The sequence below is a fragment of the Mizuhopecten yessoensis genome, unplaced genomic scaffold (genome assembly GCF_002113885.1).
Source record: "Mizuhopecten yessoensis strain PY_sf001 unplaced genomic scaffold, ASM211388v2 scaffold8233, whole genome shotgun sequence".
NCBI lineage: Eukaryota > Metazoa > Mollusca > Bivalvia > Pectinida > Pectinidae > Mizuhopecten > Mizuhopecten yessoensis.
This window is the reverse complement of record NW_018407445.1, coordinates 704,167-718,511: the sequence shown is the minus strand read 5'-3', so window position 1 is coordinate 718,511 and position 14,345 is coordinate 704,167. Positions and strand designations below refer to the sequence as shown.

Below are 14,345 nucleotides of genomic sequence, written 5' to 3'. Positions count from 1 at the left end.
TTTCATTCGAGAAGTAATTGTGACAAAAGGGAAACCCCCTTCAGTTATCCTTTATACCGACAACCAGCTGACGGATATGAAAACCGCTTGTACCAAAAACGGCGCAATTTTAGGAATTGATAGGACATTTAACCTTGGACCATGCTTCGTTACTGCCTTGGTTTTTAATAACCCCAACTTGGTTAGGAAATGTAAGGAAAATTCTCCTATTATGCTTGGTCCTGTTCCAGAGAAACAGTTATTCTTACGTATACAAACAAAATGTATTTGATTATATGAAATACCGATATTTACACATGTGTGTCAGTTATTTCAAAAGAAGTTTAAAACGATTGTATTTTTCAGCTGTACCTTTACAACAATAACCATTAAATGTTAGTGTAGTCTTCATTTAAACTTATAGGTACTTAGGGATTTTTTTAAACACTAACATTAAATCGATCAGTCACACGAACATATAACGGACCCCGAGTAGAACCACGTCCACGTCCGTAGGGTCTGGTAACATGCTCGTTTCAAGAGTGTGGCTGAGAGTTCTACAATATAATCCGGTCTAACTGTGTTCACCTATGCGAAGCCCTACCCTACGTACACATATGTGACACGGCGTATAGCTTCGTAAAATTAAATTCACGATAGCTCAATCATTTTTTAACAAATCTACCTGAAGTTTGGTATAAAGGTGTAGCATAGTTATATGAATAACATTTCTTCTGATGTCGCTTACTTAATCGATTAATTTTAGAGATATAGTTTGAAGACGCTTCACAATCTGTCGAGTTCTATTCACACACGTGTGCCAAGCCGTCGATCGTAGTAATCAAAAACATCCTTACTCAGTCATTTATTCAAATTTCTACCTGAAGTTTAGTATAAAGGTGTATCATAGTTATATGAATATCATATCTTCTGATGTCGCTTACATTATAGGTTAATATTCGAAATATTGTCTGAAGACGATTTACGATCTGTAGTGTTCTATTTACACACGTATGCCACGCCGCCGATCGTAATAATAAATTAATCATAACTCGATCATTTCTTCAAATATCGAGCCGAAATTTGGAATATATATCAATAAAAGCCTAACTAATAACATATCTTCTGATGTCGCTTACTTTAGCGAGTAATTGTAACGATATTATCTGGCGACGCTTTCTACACTTTTCAAGCTAATACACACATGTGCCACGCCGCGATCGTAAAAATTCAATTCATCATAACTCGGTCAATTTTTCAAATATCAAATTGAAATTTGGTACAGAGGTGTATTATTGTCATATTAACAACATATTTTCTGATGTCGCTTACATTATTCAGTAGTTTTGAAGATTTTGTCTGGCGACGCTTGTTGTCACTTGAAGACGCTTGTTGTCGGTTGAAGACGCTTTTAAGTGAGACCCCTTTAATTACGAGAATTGGTCGGCAACCAGTATAGCCAGAGGAAACAGCCTGTATTTGGCAGTAAGATTTGGCAAAAATACACGAATATAACAAGATTCCGTGTAATTAGGATAACACCCTTTGTGTCTGTCACTTATTTAATCACGGGCTTAGATAGCACTCCGTGATTTTAATTAAGAATCAATACTACAAACATTGATCATCTGCGTCGTGTGATATTTCAGCGTGTAATTTCCGGATATTTGTTTCGACATTGATTATTGGTTTTAACGTTTAGTTTCACCTGAAAATTGCATCGTGGTCGTGACAGTGATTTGACGGCAAGGAGCTGTGTGTGTATCGGTGACATTGGTCTGCACGTTTAGTGACTGAGTGATGAAAACTGATGAAAGCATTACATCGAAGAAAACATGAATCGAAGTCAGCAAATGGCAATTGCACAGAAAGAGGCAATTGCCCAGAGTGTGCAAAACGTAATGAAACATATGTTAAAGGATACCATTTAAGGTCCTTGTACTGTATCTGGAATTGTGACCCTTATGTCTACCTGCTTACCTATAATCACCCATTATCATACTGAACGTTAGTTACTAACAGATAATTTTTAGCCCACCATCATCTGATGGGGGGCTATAGATGATGGGGGGGGGGGGGGGGGGTCTATTCAAATCACCCTGCGTCCGTGGTTCGTCCTTAAACAATTCTTGTTATCGGTATTTCTCAAGAAGTACCAGAGGGATCTTTCTCAAATTTTATATGTAGGTTCCCCTTGTTGTGCAGCAGTGCCTGAAAAGGACGGTAACCCGATCGCCAATGGCGATTAAAGTCTTGCTCGAACAACCAAAAGTGAGGTAGTCATACTGGCCCAACATAAATAGTTTGGGTGACTGTTGAAAAATTATGAATGAAAGAAATTAAAGTTCCTTCCACATTAACTGGGGGCAGTAAATTTTTCAGTTGTCATTACTTCGATTTAAATCGAACAGTCCGTGATTTAGAAAATGTGATGAATTTTTCAGATTTGTTATATAAAATACAGCCAGAGTGTCTTCTTTGAGGTGCGAGTTTTGTGTATTTCTTGTCAGGAAACATGTCAGGTTTCAACTAGGTTTGAAGAATTAAAAATGTAATGTTTTATTCTGTTTTACATATTATAAACATTGTGATGTTATATGTAATTTAAATGTGCTGAAGCATTGTGTAAATGCTGTGGAAATATTTCTTCCCAATAGTATTTGGGCCACCAACCTCTCTGCACTCTTCCCTTCCGTTGATTATATGCTAGAAGTGGTCTTTCAACGTACATATACAGATACAGATACCAATTATTATGTCATTTGGGCCAGTGCTTCAAAGTTTTTACTCGCCCCAAAAAACATTTTGAGCCAGCCAATGCAGGTTCCCCACTATCCTTTATTGTTCATGTTTACTTTTGAAACTGATCAGTTAAACAAAATGGCCTATCGACAGCCATCTTTGATTTTTGACATTGAAGGTTTGTTAGTACTATTTCTCAGGAATAACTTGAGGGATCTTTCTCAAATTTGATATGTAGGTTCCCCTTGACCCCTCGTTGTGCATGTTATATTTTGAGACTGATCATAAAAACAAAATGGCTAAAGGAAAAACTAAACAGATTTTTCTCATAATGCAATGATTGATTCTATTTCTTTCACATTAAGTACTGTACTAGTAAATATGTGAAATAACAAACTCACTTTGAAGGTTGGCTTTCATACACATCAGTAATAAGTTTAGATCAAAAGTTACCTCAAGGTGCATTTACTGTCAACATGAATCGATAAAACAGATTAGAGGAAAGAAGAGAAAAGATCGAACTGCCAAAGAACTAATGAAGATGGTACAATGGTGGGCGCCTTTTCTGTCCAACTTCCACTAACCATCTGTCAGATTAAATTGTTTACCCTCGTAGGAATGTGTTGTGTGATCTGGTTTTGATGGGTACATTTTACATGTTGTGCTGGTTTACGGCATGATCATGGAGTCCCTTTCCTGATGGGTTCCAGCAGCAATGTTCACATATTATTATTTGATGCGTTTAGCCTGAGTTTCCTCTGACACCAGCCTGGAGACATTCTTACAGATAGATATCTTTGTAGAGGTCCGACCATACCAAACTCAAGACATTCTGACAGATAAACAGGTCCAGTACACTCTCCCGATTGAGCTATAAAGCTATAAAGACCTATATGTATTGTTGACTACAAAAAGTATACATTTAGGTGTTTATTTTCGTTTTTCGGAAATATAAAATTTCAGATTTTTTTTACATCATTATTTTTTTAAAAGAATACTTATATTTAATGTCTTTGGTTATCAACCTAATGATAAAAGCGACTTTGTTTCGTTTTCCTTCAAAAAGAAAATCACATGAAAATAGCTCAAAAGACCTATTTCAGATATAAAGGTCAATAGAGCTAGTATAGGTCTTTACAGCTATATATAGCTCAATCGGCAGAGTGTACTGGACCTGATAAAGTCTTGCTTGGAGGCTTGGCCTGGACATCAGTCATCAGCCTTTCAGAATGTCTCAAGTCTGGTCTGGAACTAGAGTAGACTCAGACTATTGATGTGTTGTGCTTGTGGTTACAGATGAGGGAGTTTATGATGTTGTACAACAACCTGACAGAGCGATGTTTCTCAAACTGTGCTGTTCTACAACACGACAACAAGTTGTCAGCAAAGGAGGTAATGCCATCATTGTTGTAAGATCTACCATGTGTAGGCACTCTCAGCATTGTTTATCATTAATACATATTGCTTGCTTCATAGTGCAATCCCTCACTCAGCTCAGTGGTTTATCACTAGATTTAGTTTACAGTTTTAAACATATTTTATCGATAAAAATAACAAACAGGAATCTGACATTAGGTATCTTCCAAATCAAATGTAATCAAGCATGTGAGATGTGTTTAGTAAGAAATAACATTATCATTGAGCATTTTCTTAGAAGGAAGGGTTGATTGTTGGAAGTAAAAGGGGGTGTCTGTGTCTGTCTTGCCTAATTATAGCATGTGTAGTGATTTTATATACAACAACAGTTTCAAACATCAGACATCTTTATCAATAACAGTTAGAAAAAATGTGTTTTAAATTAAACATTGCACATACAAATTCAACATTATTAAACATACAAATACAACTTCTATATCTTATTTTTCTAATTTATTAAATAAGCTTCTGACAAGGTCTTAAATTTAAGATTTAAAGTCTTTTTTTTATTTTTTAAATAGTGTCTTTAAATTTTATTTGTTGCAGAAGTTCTGTGTAGAAAACTGCACTGATAGATTTGTGTCATATAATCAGAGACTGATGCCAACATTCGCACAGAACTACCAGGAGAGAATGAAGGCGGCAGAGAGGCTGGCTTTAGAACAAATGGAAAAGGCCAAACAAGATGAAGCCGCTCAAGCCAAAGAGCAGACAACTCCACCAGGGAATTTAAATGCTGAGATGCAACCATCAACTCAATCAGAAACTCAAACAGATCCTAAAATATCCTGACAAGAGCAGGTGTAAATAGTTGGAACAATAAGTTACTATCACAGGCCATGGCCTGATATTAAAGCAATTCCATGCTCAGTTATTCTCTGGAAAAGAATGAGCTGGCATTAATTACTTTGTCCTTTGGAAAAGTTCCTGTCTGACACAATTTCATTTGTGTTAGTTAAGGGTTAAAATGTTGATTGGGTCGCAAATACCAGGGGAGTCGCAACACATCTGGAGTGTTTCACAAAACACTAAAATAAAGAAGGAATGTATTGATATGTATCCCAATAGATTGTTAGAGAAAGAAGTGCTTTGTTGAACATGAAATAATTCAGAATGATATCAAAATTAATATCATATCATTATGGATCACACAGATTTAAGATGTTTATGAAACCAACCATCAATTGTGAAATTCCACTTGATTTCCACCACTAGTGAAAGCCTGTGTATAGTTTTTTGTAAATGAGTTAGATTGTATTAGTAATTGTTAGAGTTAAACGCCTACATTATATAAAAGATACACATTATAAAAGATACATAATGTAAAAGATACATAATATAAAAGAAATATAATATTAAAGATACAGAATGTAAAAGATACAAAAGATACAAAATGTAAAAGATATATAAAATAAGTTTTGACAAATAATGTAACACAGTAAATTAAGTTATTTCATTACTGTATTTATTGTGATGCAATGCAATGTTTATTGCAATATACTGACTTTTTGATATATTGTGAACTGTGAAGCCCTAGCAATTACAAACTAGTCTTTATAGACAATTCCTGAGAACCTCTGCGGCTAGACCATATCATTTATTGAACTATTTATGCCTGGATTTCTTGGCCATTCGTCGGCAAATGATAATGTGATTGTATCCAGTATTCATCTGTTGTTTTGGTTTCATGAAATTTTGAAGTGAGTGTGTATGATTGTATGATTGAAAAACCAAATAAAACTTGTGAAAATTGTCTGTTACAGAAATGTTGTTTTACACCATTATTATAAGGATACGTTTGTATATATTTTTATTACACACTTACTAATAAATACGGGTTTTTAGCTCACCTGGTCAAAAGGACCATGGTAAGCTTATGCCATACCGCAGCGTCCGTTGTCCGTCCGTCAACTTTTCCTTTAAAACGCTACTAGTCCTGAACGGCCAAGTAGATTTTGACTAAATTTGGTATAGAGCATCCTTAGGCCAAGGGTACTCAATTTTGTATAAACTGTGGGTGTGACCCCCCTCGGGCAGAGGGGCAGAGCCCAATAGGGGAAATAGAGGTAAAACCTTTAAAATCCTACTTCTACCGTAGGAATGAAAGGATTTGTTCCATATTTGGTCTGGAGCATCCTTGGGGGTAGGGGAAACAATTTTGGATAAACCATGGGTCTGGCCCCCCAGGGGCCTGAGGGGCGGGGCCCAATAGGGGAAACATAGCAAATTATTCTTTAAAATCCTTCTTCTTCTGTAGGAATGAAAGGATTTGTTCCATATTTGGTGTGGAGCATCCTTCAGCCAAGGGGACTCAATTTTGTATAAACGGTGGGTCTGGCCCCCCTGGGGGCTGAGGGACGGGGCCCGATAGGGGAAATAAAGCAAACTTTTTAAAATCCTTCTTATTCTGTAGGAATGAAAGGATTTGTTCCATATTTGGTCTGAAGCATTCTTGGGTGAAGGGGAACCAATTTTGTATAAATGGTGGGTCTGGCCCCCCTGGGGGCTGAAGGGCGAGGCCTTATAGGGGAAATATAGCAAATTCTTTAAAATCCTTCTTCTGTAGGAATGAAATGATTTGTTCCATATTTGGTCTGGAGAATCCTTGGGTGAGGGGGAACCAATTTTGTTTAAACGGTGGGTCTGGCCAGCCAGGGGCCTGAGGGGCGGGGCCCAATAGGGGAAACATAGCAAATTATTCTTTTAAATCCTTCTTCTGTAGGATTGAAAGAATTTGCTCCATATTTGGTGTGGAGCATCTTTGGGAAAAAGGGGAACCAATTTTGTATAAACAATAGGTGTGGCCCCCCTGGGACCTGAGGGGAGGGTCCCGATAGGGGAAATATAGCATATTATTTAAAATCCTTCTTATTCTGTAGGAATGAAAGGATCTTGTCCATATTTGGTTTGAAGCATTCTTGGGTGAAGGGGAACCAGTTTTGTATAAACGGTGGGTCTGGCCCCCCTGGGGGCTGAGAGGCGGGGCCAAATAGGGGAAATATAGCAAATGCTTTAAAATCCTTCTTCTGTAGGAATGAAAGGATTTGTTCCATATTTGGTCTGAAGCATCCTTGGGTAAAGAGGAACCAACTTTGTATAAACTGTGGTCCCTGGTCCCAGGGGCCTGAGGGGCCGGGCCCAATAGCGGAAAGATAGCAAATTATTCTTTAAAATCCTTCTTCTGTAGGAATGAAAGGATTTGGTCCATATTTGGTTTGGAGCGTCTTTGGGTAAAGGGGAACCAATTTTGTATAAACAGTGGGTGTGCCCCCCCCTGGGACCTGAGGGTCCAGTAGGGGAAATAGAGGTAAAACCTTTAAAATCGTTTTTCTACCATAGGGATTAAGAGATTTTATTCTAGTTTAGTCTGGAGCATCCCTGGGCCAAGATAACTCAATTTTGTATAAGCAGTGGGTGTGGTCTCCCAGGGGGCAGAAGAACAGGGCCCAATATGAGAAATAGAGGTAAAATCTATAAAATCCTTCTTCGACCATCCAGATTAAGGGATTGTATCCTTATTTAGTCTGGAGCATCCTTGGGCAAAGGGGTCTCAATTTTATATAATTGGTGGGTATGACCCCCCCTAGGGGAATAGGGGTGGGGCTCTGTTTGAAGTTTCTTGCTATATCTCAAGTACTGGATGGATCTTTCTGAAATTTCATATGTACTTACAGCACCTACCATGGAGTGCTATATATTTACTGCATACCAATTATTTTAAACCCATTCAGATGAGCGATACAGGCCCTCTGGGCCTCTTGGTTGTATATGCGATACGACACAATTACTCTTACCCATATCAGCCCTCATCGTATCACACCCCAAAAGCGGTATCAGTCCCTGTCGTATCACACCCCAAAACCTGTATCAGCCCGCAAAACCGTATCACACCCCTTTTGGATTTTTTACGTTTTTCAATATTTCAAAAGAAAATCGATTATAAGATAGTAGCTTTTATTAGTAAGTTTGTAATAAACAAAATAAAACATGCCTTTTTCCATATCACACCCAGTAACAACCTCTACATTGCAGTCTCCGGTTGATACTGGGTGTGATATGGAAAAAGGCATGTATTATTATCTATTTATCTAGACCTGGCAATTTTCTGATGCCATTTATTATGAAGCAACTTTACAGAAATATCAATATCAGGTGCTGAAGGAGGATATATTTACCTGCCACATCTCTCTGTCCAATACTTTGCTTTAAGTGGTTATATCCTACCATGTAACTGCTGGACACCTGTGTAGTACATATTGTATATAGTATATCCACATCATATTACTATTAGTGTGTCCAGCACCTGTGTAGTACTGATTGTATATAGTATATCCACATCATATTACTAATAGTGCGTCCAGCACCTGTGTAGTACTGATTGTATATAGTATATCCACATCATATTACTATTAGTGTGTCCAGCACCTGTGTTACAATATTCAGATTTTCTACAATCAGTATTTACCAACCCGAAAAACATGTTAAGCAAGAAAGAAAGAAGAAACACGTACTTGCATATTTTGGGTTCTTTGCCTCTTATTGGGGTCACATTCCCATACTTAGTATCATTAGAAAATGCTTGTTTGTTTCCGGAAAACGTTTCACATTTCAGTGCCGCTAATATACACGTTTGATACGTCAAACTAACGTTATTACTACAAAAAAAAGCAAAAACATCACATTGGCTCTACCTGGTCCCCTTAAAATCGGTACCACGAAAAAACACCAGGAAGCAGTGTTTTACATGGCGACATTTCGTGCTGATAATATTACATAAGTCGTATGGCTTCCCGAAGTTTTTATACACGTTTGACACGCCGCAACAATCTGATTAAAATCATCTGTTACATGGCTCCGCCTGGATGTTCATGACAGGCGTAGTACGAAGTTCACGAAGCCATGTAACATATGATTTTAATCAGATTGACACGCTAATTCCCACGTTTCAACTTTGTTTACACGTTTGACACGCCAATTCCCACGTTTCAACTTTGTATACACGTTTGACACGCCAATTCCCACGTTTTAAGTTTGTATACACGTTTTACACGCCAAACTCACGTTTTGACTAAAATCAAAATATCAGCATCGGCTGTAACCATCATTTGAGATGTCTCTTAGAACTTATCATTTGAAACGGACTTCGTGTGTCTTTCAGAAGAATGTACATGTATAGGTATATGGTGCGTTCTACTAGGGGACAAGGAACCCCACACGTCTTTTTATTATTGAAAAACGGAATTGGCCGTTTTCAGAAAATGTTTAGTGTGCATATTTTCGGCTGTAATCTTCATTTGAAGAGTAAACTCGTTTTACACGTCAACCGGCAATACAATAATTAGCCTCTTCCTCATGCAAAACCCTTTAGCTGCGGGAACCGTAGCTTCTTGGCCCGATCGCTTGAATTTACTGTTTTATCGAACCATAGAGCTACGGTATTCATAGTGTAAACAAAATAAAACGATCGGGCCTAGAAGCTATACGGTTCCCGCAGCTAGCAAAACCCCGTACTATTGGAAGAGAATCAAAAAGAAATATGCACATATTTACAGGCTTGGCACTACACGCGGGCGATTTTGTCAGGGTTCCTCTTTGGGTTTCTTTGCGTTATTTGACTCATAAGTGGATGGGGACTGAATGCTTGGCTGTTTTAGGTTGGTTTTCAATATATTTTCTACCACTTTTTGGTTCGTACATCTCAATTAAACTAGCGCTGGGGAACATGTTTCGTATATTTACACCTCTTTGTTATACTGTACATCAAAATATCACATTCCACGATGTCTTGTTTGAGTTGTATCTCTTATAACGATAATGTAATCTGTAGCAGCTACAAGAACTACACTCGATATTTTGGTAGTTGGCGCAAAACGAGTAGGGTGTTATATACACTCTTAAGAGTTACCTCCCGTTGAACGATAATTATGAAAGTAAATTTCTGTCCATGTGTTTTAATATAGGGTACTTAGCAATACGTGAAGACTAATTTATTTGATTTCTCATTCTTAAAATATTTCATGTTACAATAAACAAAGAGCAAAACATAAACAGCGGCTGTACCCATCAACTATAGAGTAAACTTATCGAATTTGTTATCATTCAGAAGGTGTTTAGTGAGCAGAATCGGTGTTTTAACACCTCGGAATTACAGTTTTGAAATTTGTTTTTTTTTTGATGACCAGAAAGAAGTTTTTAATTGACATACATCTTTTGCGTTAGATTTCTGGAGGCCAGCCCCATGCCAGTACCTCTTGGTATCTTTGGAAGGAAATTCAAGTTGATTCCAGAACACATTTCATGCGCATATTTCACAGCCGTAACGTCAAGGTTATACACGTTCCAACCTTTATGCCTCTTATTTTAACAAAATGTGTTGTGTGACCTTCACTGTACATTTTCAAGAATAAGGCAACTGAATTGGTTATCTGTAAATTGTAAGTAGGTCAAATAGGATTGATGGGGCACTTTATGTATCGCAACTGCGCACAGAGTACACGCGCATATCTTAAAACAAAAACAAACAACTGCTAAAAATGTCGCCCATAGAGATTAAATCGACAAACTCGAGCGACAATACCTGTCAAGGTTGTGGTACCGGTGGCGACAATACCTGTCAAGGTAGTGGTACCGGTGGTGACAATACCTGTCAAGGTATTGGTACCGGTGGCGACAATACCTGTCAAAGTAGTGGTACCGGTGGCGACAATTGTGTGATTGTTGTGTGACCTTCACTGTACATATTCAAGAATAAGGCAACTGAATTGGTTATCTGTACATTGTCAGTAGGTCAAATAGGATTGTTGGGGCACTTAATGTATCGCAACCGCGCAGAGAGTACACGCGCATATCTTAAAACAAAAGCTTGACAGGTAACAGTTGCTACCTGTCAAGGTAGTGGTACCGGTGGCGACAATACCTGTCAAGGTAGTGGTACCGGTGGTGACAATACCTGTCAAGGTATTGGTACCGGTGGCGACAATACCTGTCAAAGTAGTGGTACCGGTGGCGACAATACCTGTCAAGGTAGGGGTACCGGTGGCGACAATACCTGTCAAGGGAGTGGTACCGGTGGTGACAATACCTGTCAAGGTAGTGGTACCGGTGGCGACAATACCTGTCGAGGTGGTGGTACCGGTGGCGACAATACCTGTCAAGGTGGATGTACCGGTGGCGACAATACCTGTCAAGGTAGGGGAACCGGTGGCGACAATACCTGTCAAAGTAGTGGTACCAGTGGCGACAATTCCTGTCAAGGTAGTGGTACCGGTGGCGACAATACCTGTCAAGGTAGGGGGACCGGTGGCGACAATACCTGTCAAAGTAGTGGTACCAGTGGCGACAATACCTGTCAAGGTAGGGGTACCGGTGGCGACAATACCTGTCAAAGTAGTGGTACCAGTGAACTGTATTACCGAGTCAAGCATGAATCTCGTACATGACTGTCGCTTTTGGTATAATGTAGTTTTCCTGTAATGTTTCTCTTTGAACGTGTATTTTCTCACGCAGCATCAGTTATACCGGGTATACACCCATTGGTAGGATGACCTATTCATAAATATTTACGATATTTAAAGTGCAATCGGAAGATGTATTTTGTCACGTTGAAATGTCAAATATTTGTATAAGTAATGGTGAAGTACAACCTGACCCATGTACCCGTATCTATAGACGTGTTCATTTAAAATGTGGCCACACAAAACGGCCCTATTTATAATCAATTTATCGTTTTTGTTCTACACTTTCAAGGTTTGTGAAAACTGGAACAAGCAAGGTGTTCCTATTATAGTATGGATGCCCGGGAATATTTTCTGTGTCATGTACATGATAAACCGTGTACCGATGTTCGCATTGCAGAACAAGCCCGTACCTTCAATATTTTATTTGTAAACAATCACACCTGTCCGTGGCTAGCGATGTTGAGACAACAGTTATTCGGACAAACACCATTTTGTTTTATTTCAGCAAACATTACAGCTTGACCAGTTTCCGTATTAGAACTTGTGTTTGCATCCCCTGATTAAGTATACTGAAATAAAGCCGTTGAATGCACGGCGAAAAGTGACACATCGAACACTATTGAGCCAATATAATATAATCCCTGTATCGGGAAATGAACAAGTCATAGAAAATTTAGCAAACGTTTGAATGGAGACCATGTCAATTCAATCAATATCGCTTTTAAGCGGAACTTCCCTCCTTGTCAGTATATCCAAAATAGGGCTCCATCGTACGTATCCTTCTGGACTCCTCCACGACCAGTCTCAACTGTTCGTCTGCCTCCGAAGGAGACTGGGACCAGGGACGTCCCGATTGGGGAACTACATACAACGTCATTTGAGAAACTTATTTTTTTCCAGATTTAATGCCTTACTACATTGTGAAGCACCCTTCTCACATGAAAAGTTGTAAAGGTTAATCAGGCCATACCCTATCAAGTTCCTTGCTAATATTACAGAAGATAAATGTAATTTCCTTATTTTGATCTAGGCAATTAACAATGGTGTGGTATATGGAGTGTAATTGATGAACAGGTGATCTTTTGGAGAAATAATATGAAACACGTGTATACGCATAATGAACAAATGCATAGAAATGATCATAATTGACCGTAATATTTTTGTTCACAACTTTGTTATATAGTTATGCAATGTAATGACTTCTTTTCAGAATAGAGTTGATTTAAGGTGATAGGATTGTGTCACCATTTCTCAGTAGATTTTTTTCAAATTTTGTAGTTATATTGCTTTGAAATAAAGAAATTTTCTGCCACAAAAAAATAAACGGTTGTCAGAATTTTAAGGATTTTTAAATCGAAATTTATGTAAAAAGGAGTGAATTTTGAAAAAAAAAATGAAAGACACAATATTTGGCAAAATAATGTCAGTAAAATTGATACTGCCATAGATTAGTATTGCATAATGTATATCAATTTAATAAATGCTGAAATTGTGTAACATTAATTATCTATAAACGATTAAAAATTGACATTTTATGATAAAACCTTATATACACATAGTAATTGCATGTAAGAGTTATCTTTCCTGAAAATCTTCACACTAGTGAAATAGGTAGCCGGTTTCCTGAGTACAGAAAAACGGACACATGTGACTCATTGATAAAAAGCAACTGAATTAATGCCTGTATTGCTTTGAAATACTTTAATATTGAAAGAACACACTGTTCTGTCAATAATAAACATACAATATTCATTAGTTTAATATTAAACATTAGAATATGCGGAAATTGTGATACTGTCTCCCTACATTGGATTTTCAAATAGGAATGTACTTCCTATTTCCGTTTATCAATCAATGCAGTTAAAAAATAATTCATAGATATAGTGTTGGCAGGTGTATGGGGATTCCTAAAGGGGAAGTTAGTTGTATCTGTACACACTCTGCCTCAATGCGGTAAGATTACAACACTGTAGGACACATCTATCAGGTGACTGTATGTGTTTGACTGTGTGTGTGTGTGTCAAGGTTATGGTCAGAGTCTAGAATAAATATAAAAAGAGGATAAAATACACACAAGCACAGCAAATACTACAAGCAAAAATGTTGGATGCATTTTTTGGTATGGATCTTCTGATTGTCGCCCTTGGCATATTAGGTTTGCTGTTTCTCCTAAAACTGCTGTATGTCCCCAGCAACAGTCCTCCTGGACCTACCGGGTATCCACTGGTGGGAAACTTTCCACTCTTTATGTCTGGAAGCAGAACGAAAAAAATTAAGCGGCTACGACAGACATATGGAGACGTGTTTAGTTTGCGGTTAGGTAGTAAACGAATGGTGGTCATCAACGGCTACGAGGCTCTGAAGGAGACGTTTGTAAAGAATGATGATGTGTTCTCAGAGAGGCCCCCGGACGATTACCTCTCCAAACGGACGAGTAAAGGCAAAGGTTTGTTACAATTTAATGGCTAGGTTAGACATTGCTTTAGTATGTGAAGTACGGAGCCCCCGAAGGGACATGGTAAAACATTTACTAAACCGTGCGCACGGATTACCAAACCGTGCACACGGATTACCAAACCGTGCATACGGATTGACAAACCGTGCGCACGGATTACTAAACCGTGCGCACGGATTACCAAACCGTGCACACGGATTATTAAACCGTGCGCACGGATTACCAAACCGTGCACACGGATTGACAAACCGTGCACACGGATTGACAAACCGTGCACACGGATTGACAAACCGTGC

General features: G+C 38.3%; 3 protein-coding genes across 4 annotated transcripts in view; all 3 read left to right on the top strand.

Moving 5' to 3' along the window:
* The first annotated feature begins 1,496 nt into the window (after window positions 1-1,496).
* LOC110455503 (mitochondrial import inner membrane translocase subunit TIM9-like) lies at window positions 1,497-5,494 on the top strand. The gene is made up of 3 exons (XM_021505675.1): window positions 1,497-1,877; window positions 4,018-4,113; window positions 4,684-5,494. The coding sequence occupies exons 1-3, from the start codon at window positions 1,815-1,817 to the stop codon at window positions 4,927-4,929; spliced, it is 405 nt and encodes a 134-aa protein (XP_021361350.1). The 5' UTR covers window positions 1,497-1,814; the 3' UTR covers window positions 4,930-5,494.
* A 5,176-nt stretch (window positions 5,495-10,670) lies between these two features.
* LOC110455522 (calphotin-like) lies at window positions 10,671-12,475 on the top strand. The gene is made up of 3 exons (XM_021505702.1): window positions 10,671-10,847; window positions 11,029-11,568; window positions 12,356-12,475. Exons 1-3 carry the CDS (start codon window positions 10,671-10,673, stop codon window positions 12,473-12,475), a joined length of 837 nt encoding a protein of 278 aa, XP_021361377.1.
* Window positions 12,476-13,467: 992 nt separating this feature from the next.
* Window positions 13,468-14,345, top strand: part of LOC110455507 (cytochrome P450 2C38-like) — a 9,393-nt gene continuing 8,515 nt past the window's right edge. The window contains exon 1 of one of the 2 annotated variants that reach the window (XM_021505680.1): window positions 13,468-14,028. In XM_021505680.1, the coding sequence (XP_021361355.1) occupies window positions 13,695-14,028 (334 nt within the window). In that variant the 5' untranslated portion in view covers window positions 13,468-13,694. Of the gene's footprint in view, window positions 14,041-14,345 lie in introns of both variants that reach the window. The other variant, XM_021505678.1, reaches the window with a different exon arrangement.

Bases quoted from the DNA above. Each gene is read 5' to 3' on its own strand.
- LOC110455503 (XM_021505675.1), top strand. From the start codon at position 1,815: ATGAATCGAAGTCAGCAAATGGCAATTGCACAGAAAGAGGCAATTGCC. The intron at 1,878-4,017 runs GTAATGAAACAT...TTGTGGTTACAG, and splicing joins TTGCCCAGAGTGTGCAAAAC to ATGAGGGAGTTTATGATGTT. The intron at 4,114-4,683 runs GTAATGCCATCA...TATTTGTTGCAG, and splicing joins ACAAGTTGTCAGCAAAGGAG to AAGTTCTGTGTAGAAAACTG.
- LOC110455522 (XM_021505702.1), top strand. From the start codon at position 10,671: ATGTCGCCCATAGAGATTAAATCGACAAACTCGAGCGACAATACCTGT. The intron at 10,848-11,028 runs GTGATTGTTGTG...CTACCTGTCAAG, and splicing joins GTACCGGTGGCGACAATTGT to GTAGTGGTACCGGTGGCGAC. The intron at 11,569-12,355 runs GTACATGACTGT...TATCCAAAATAG, and splicing joins CCGAGTCAAGCATGAATCTC to GGCTCCATCGTACGTATCCT.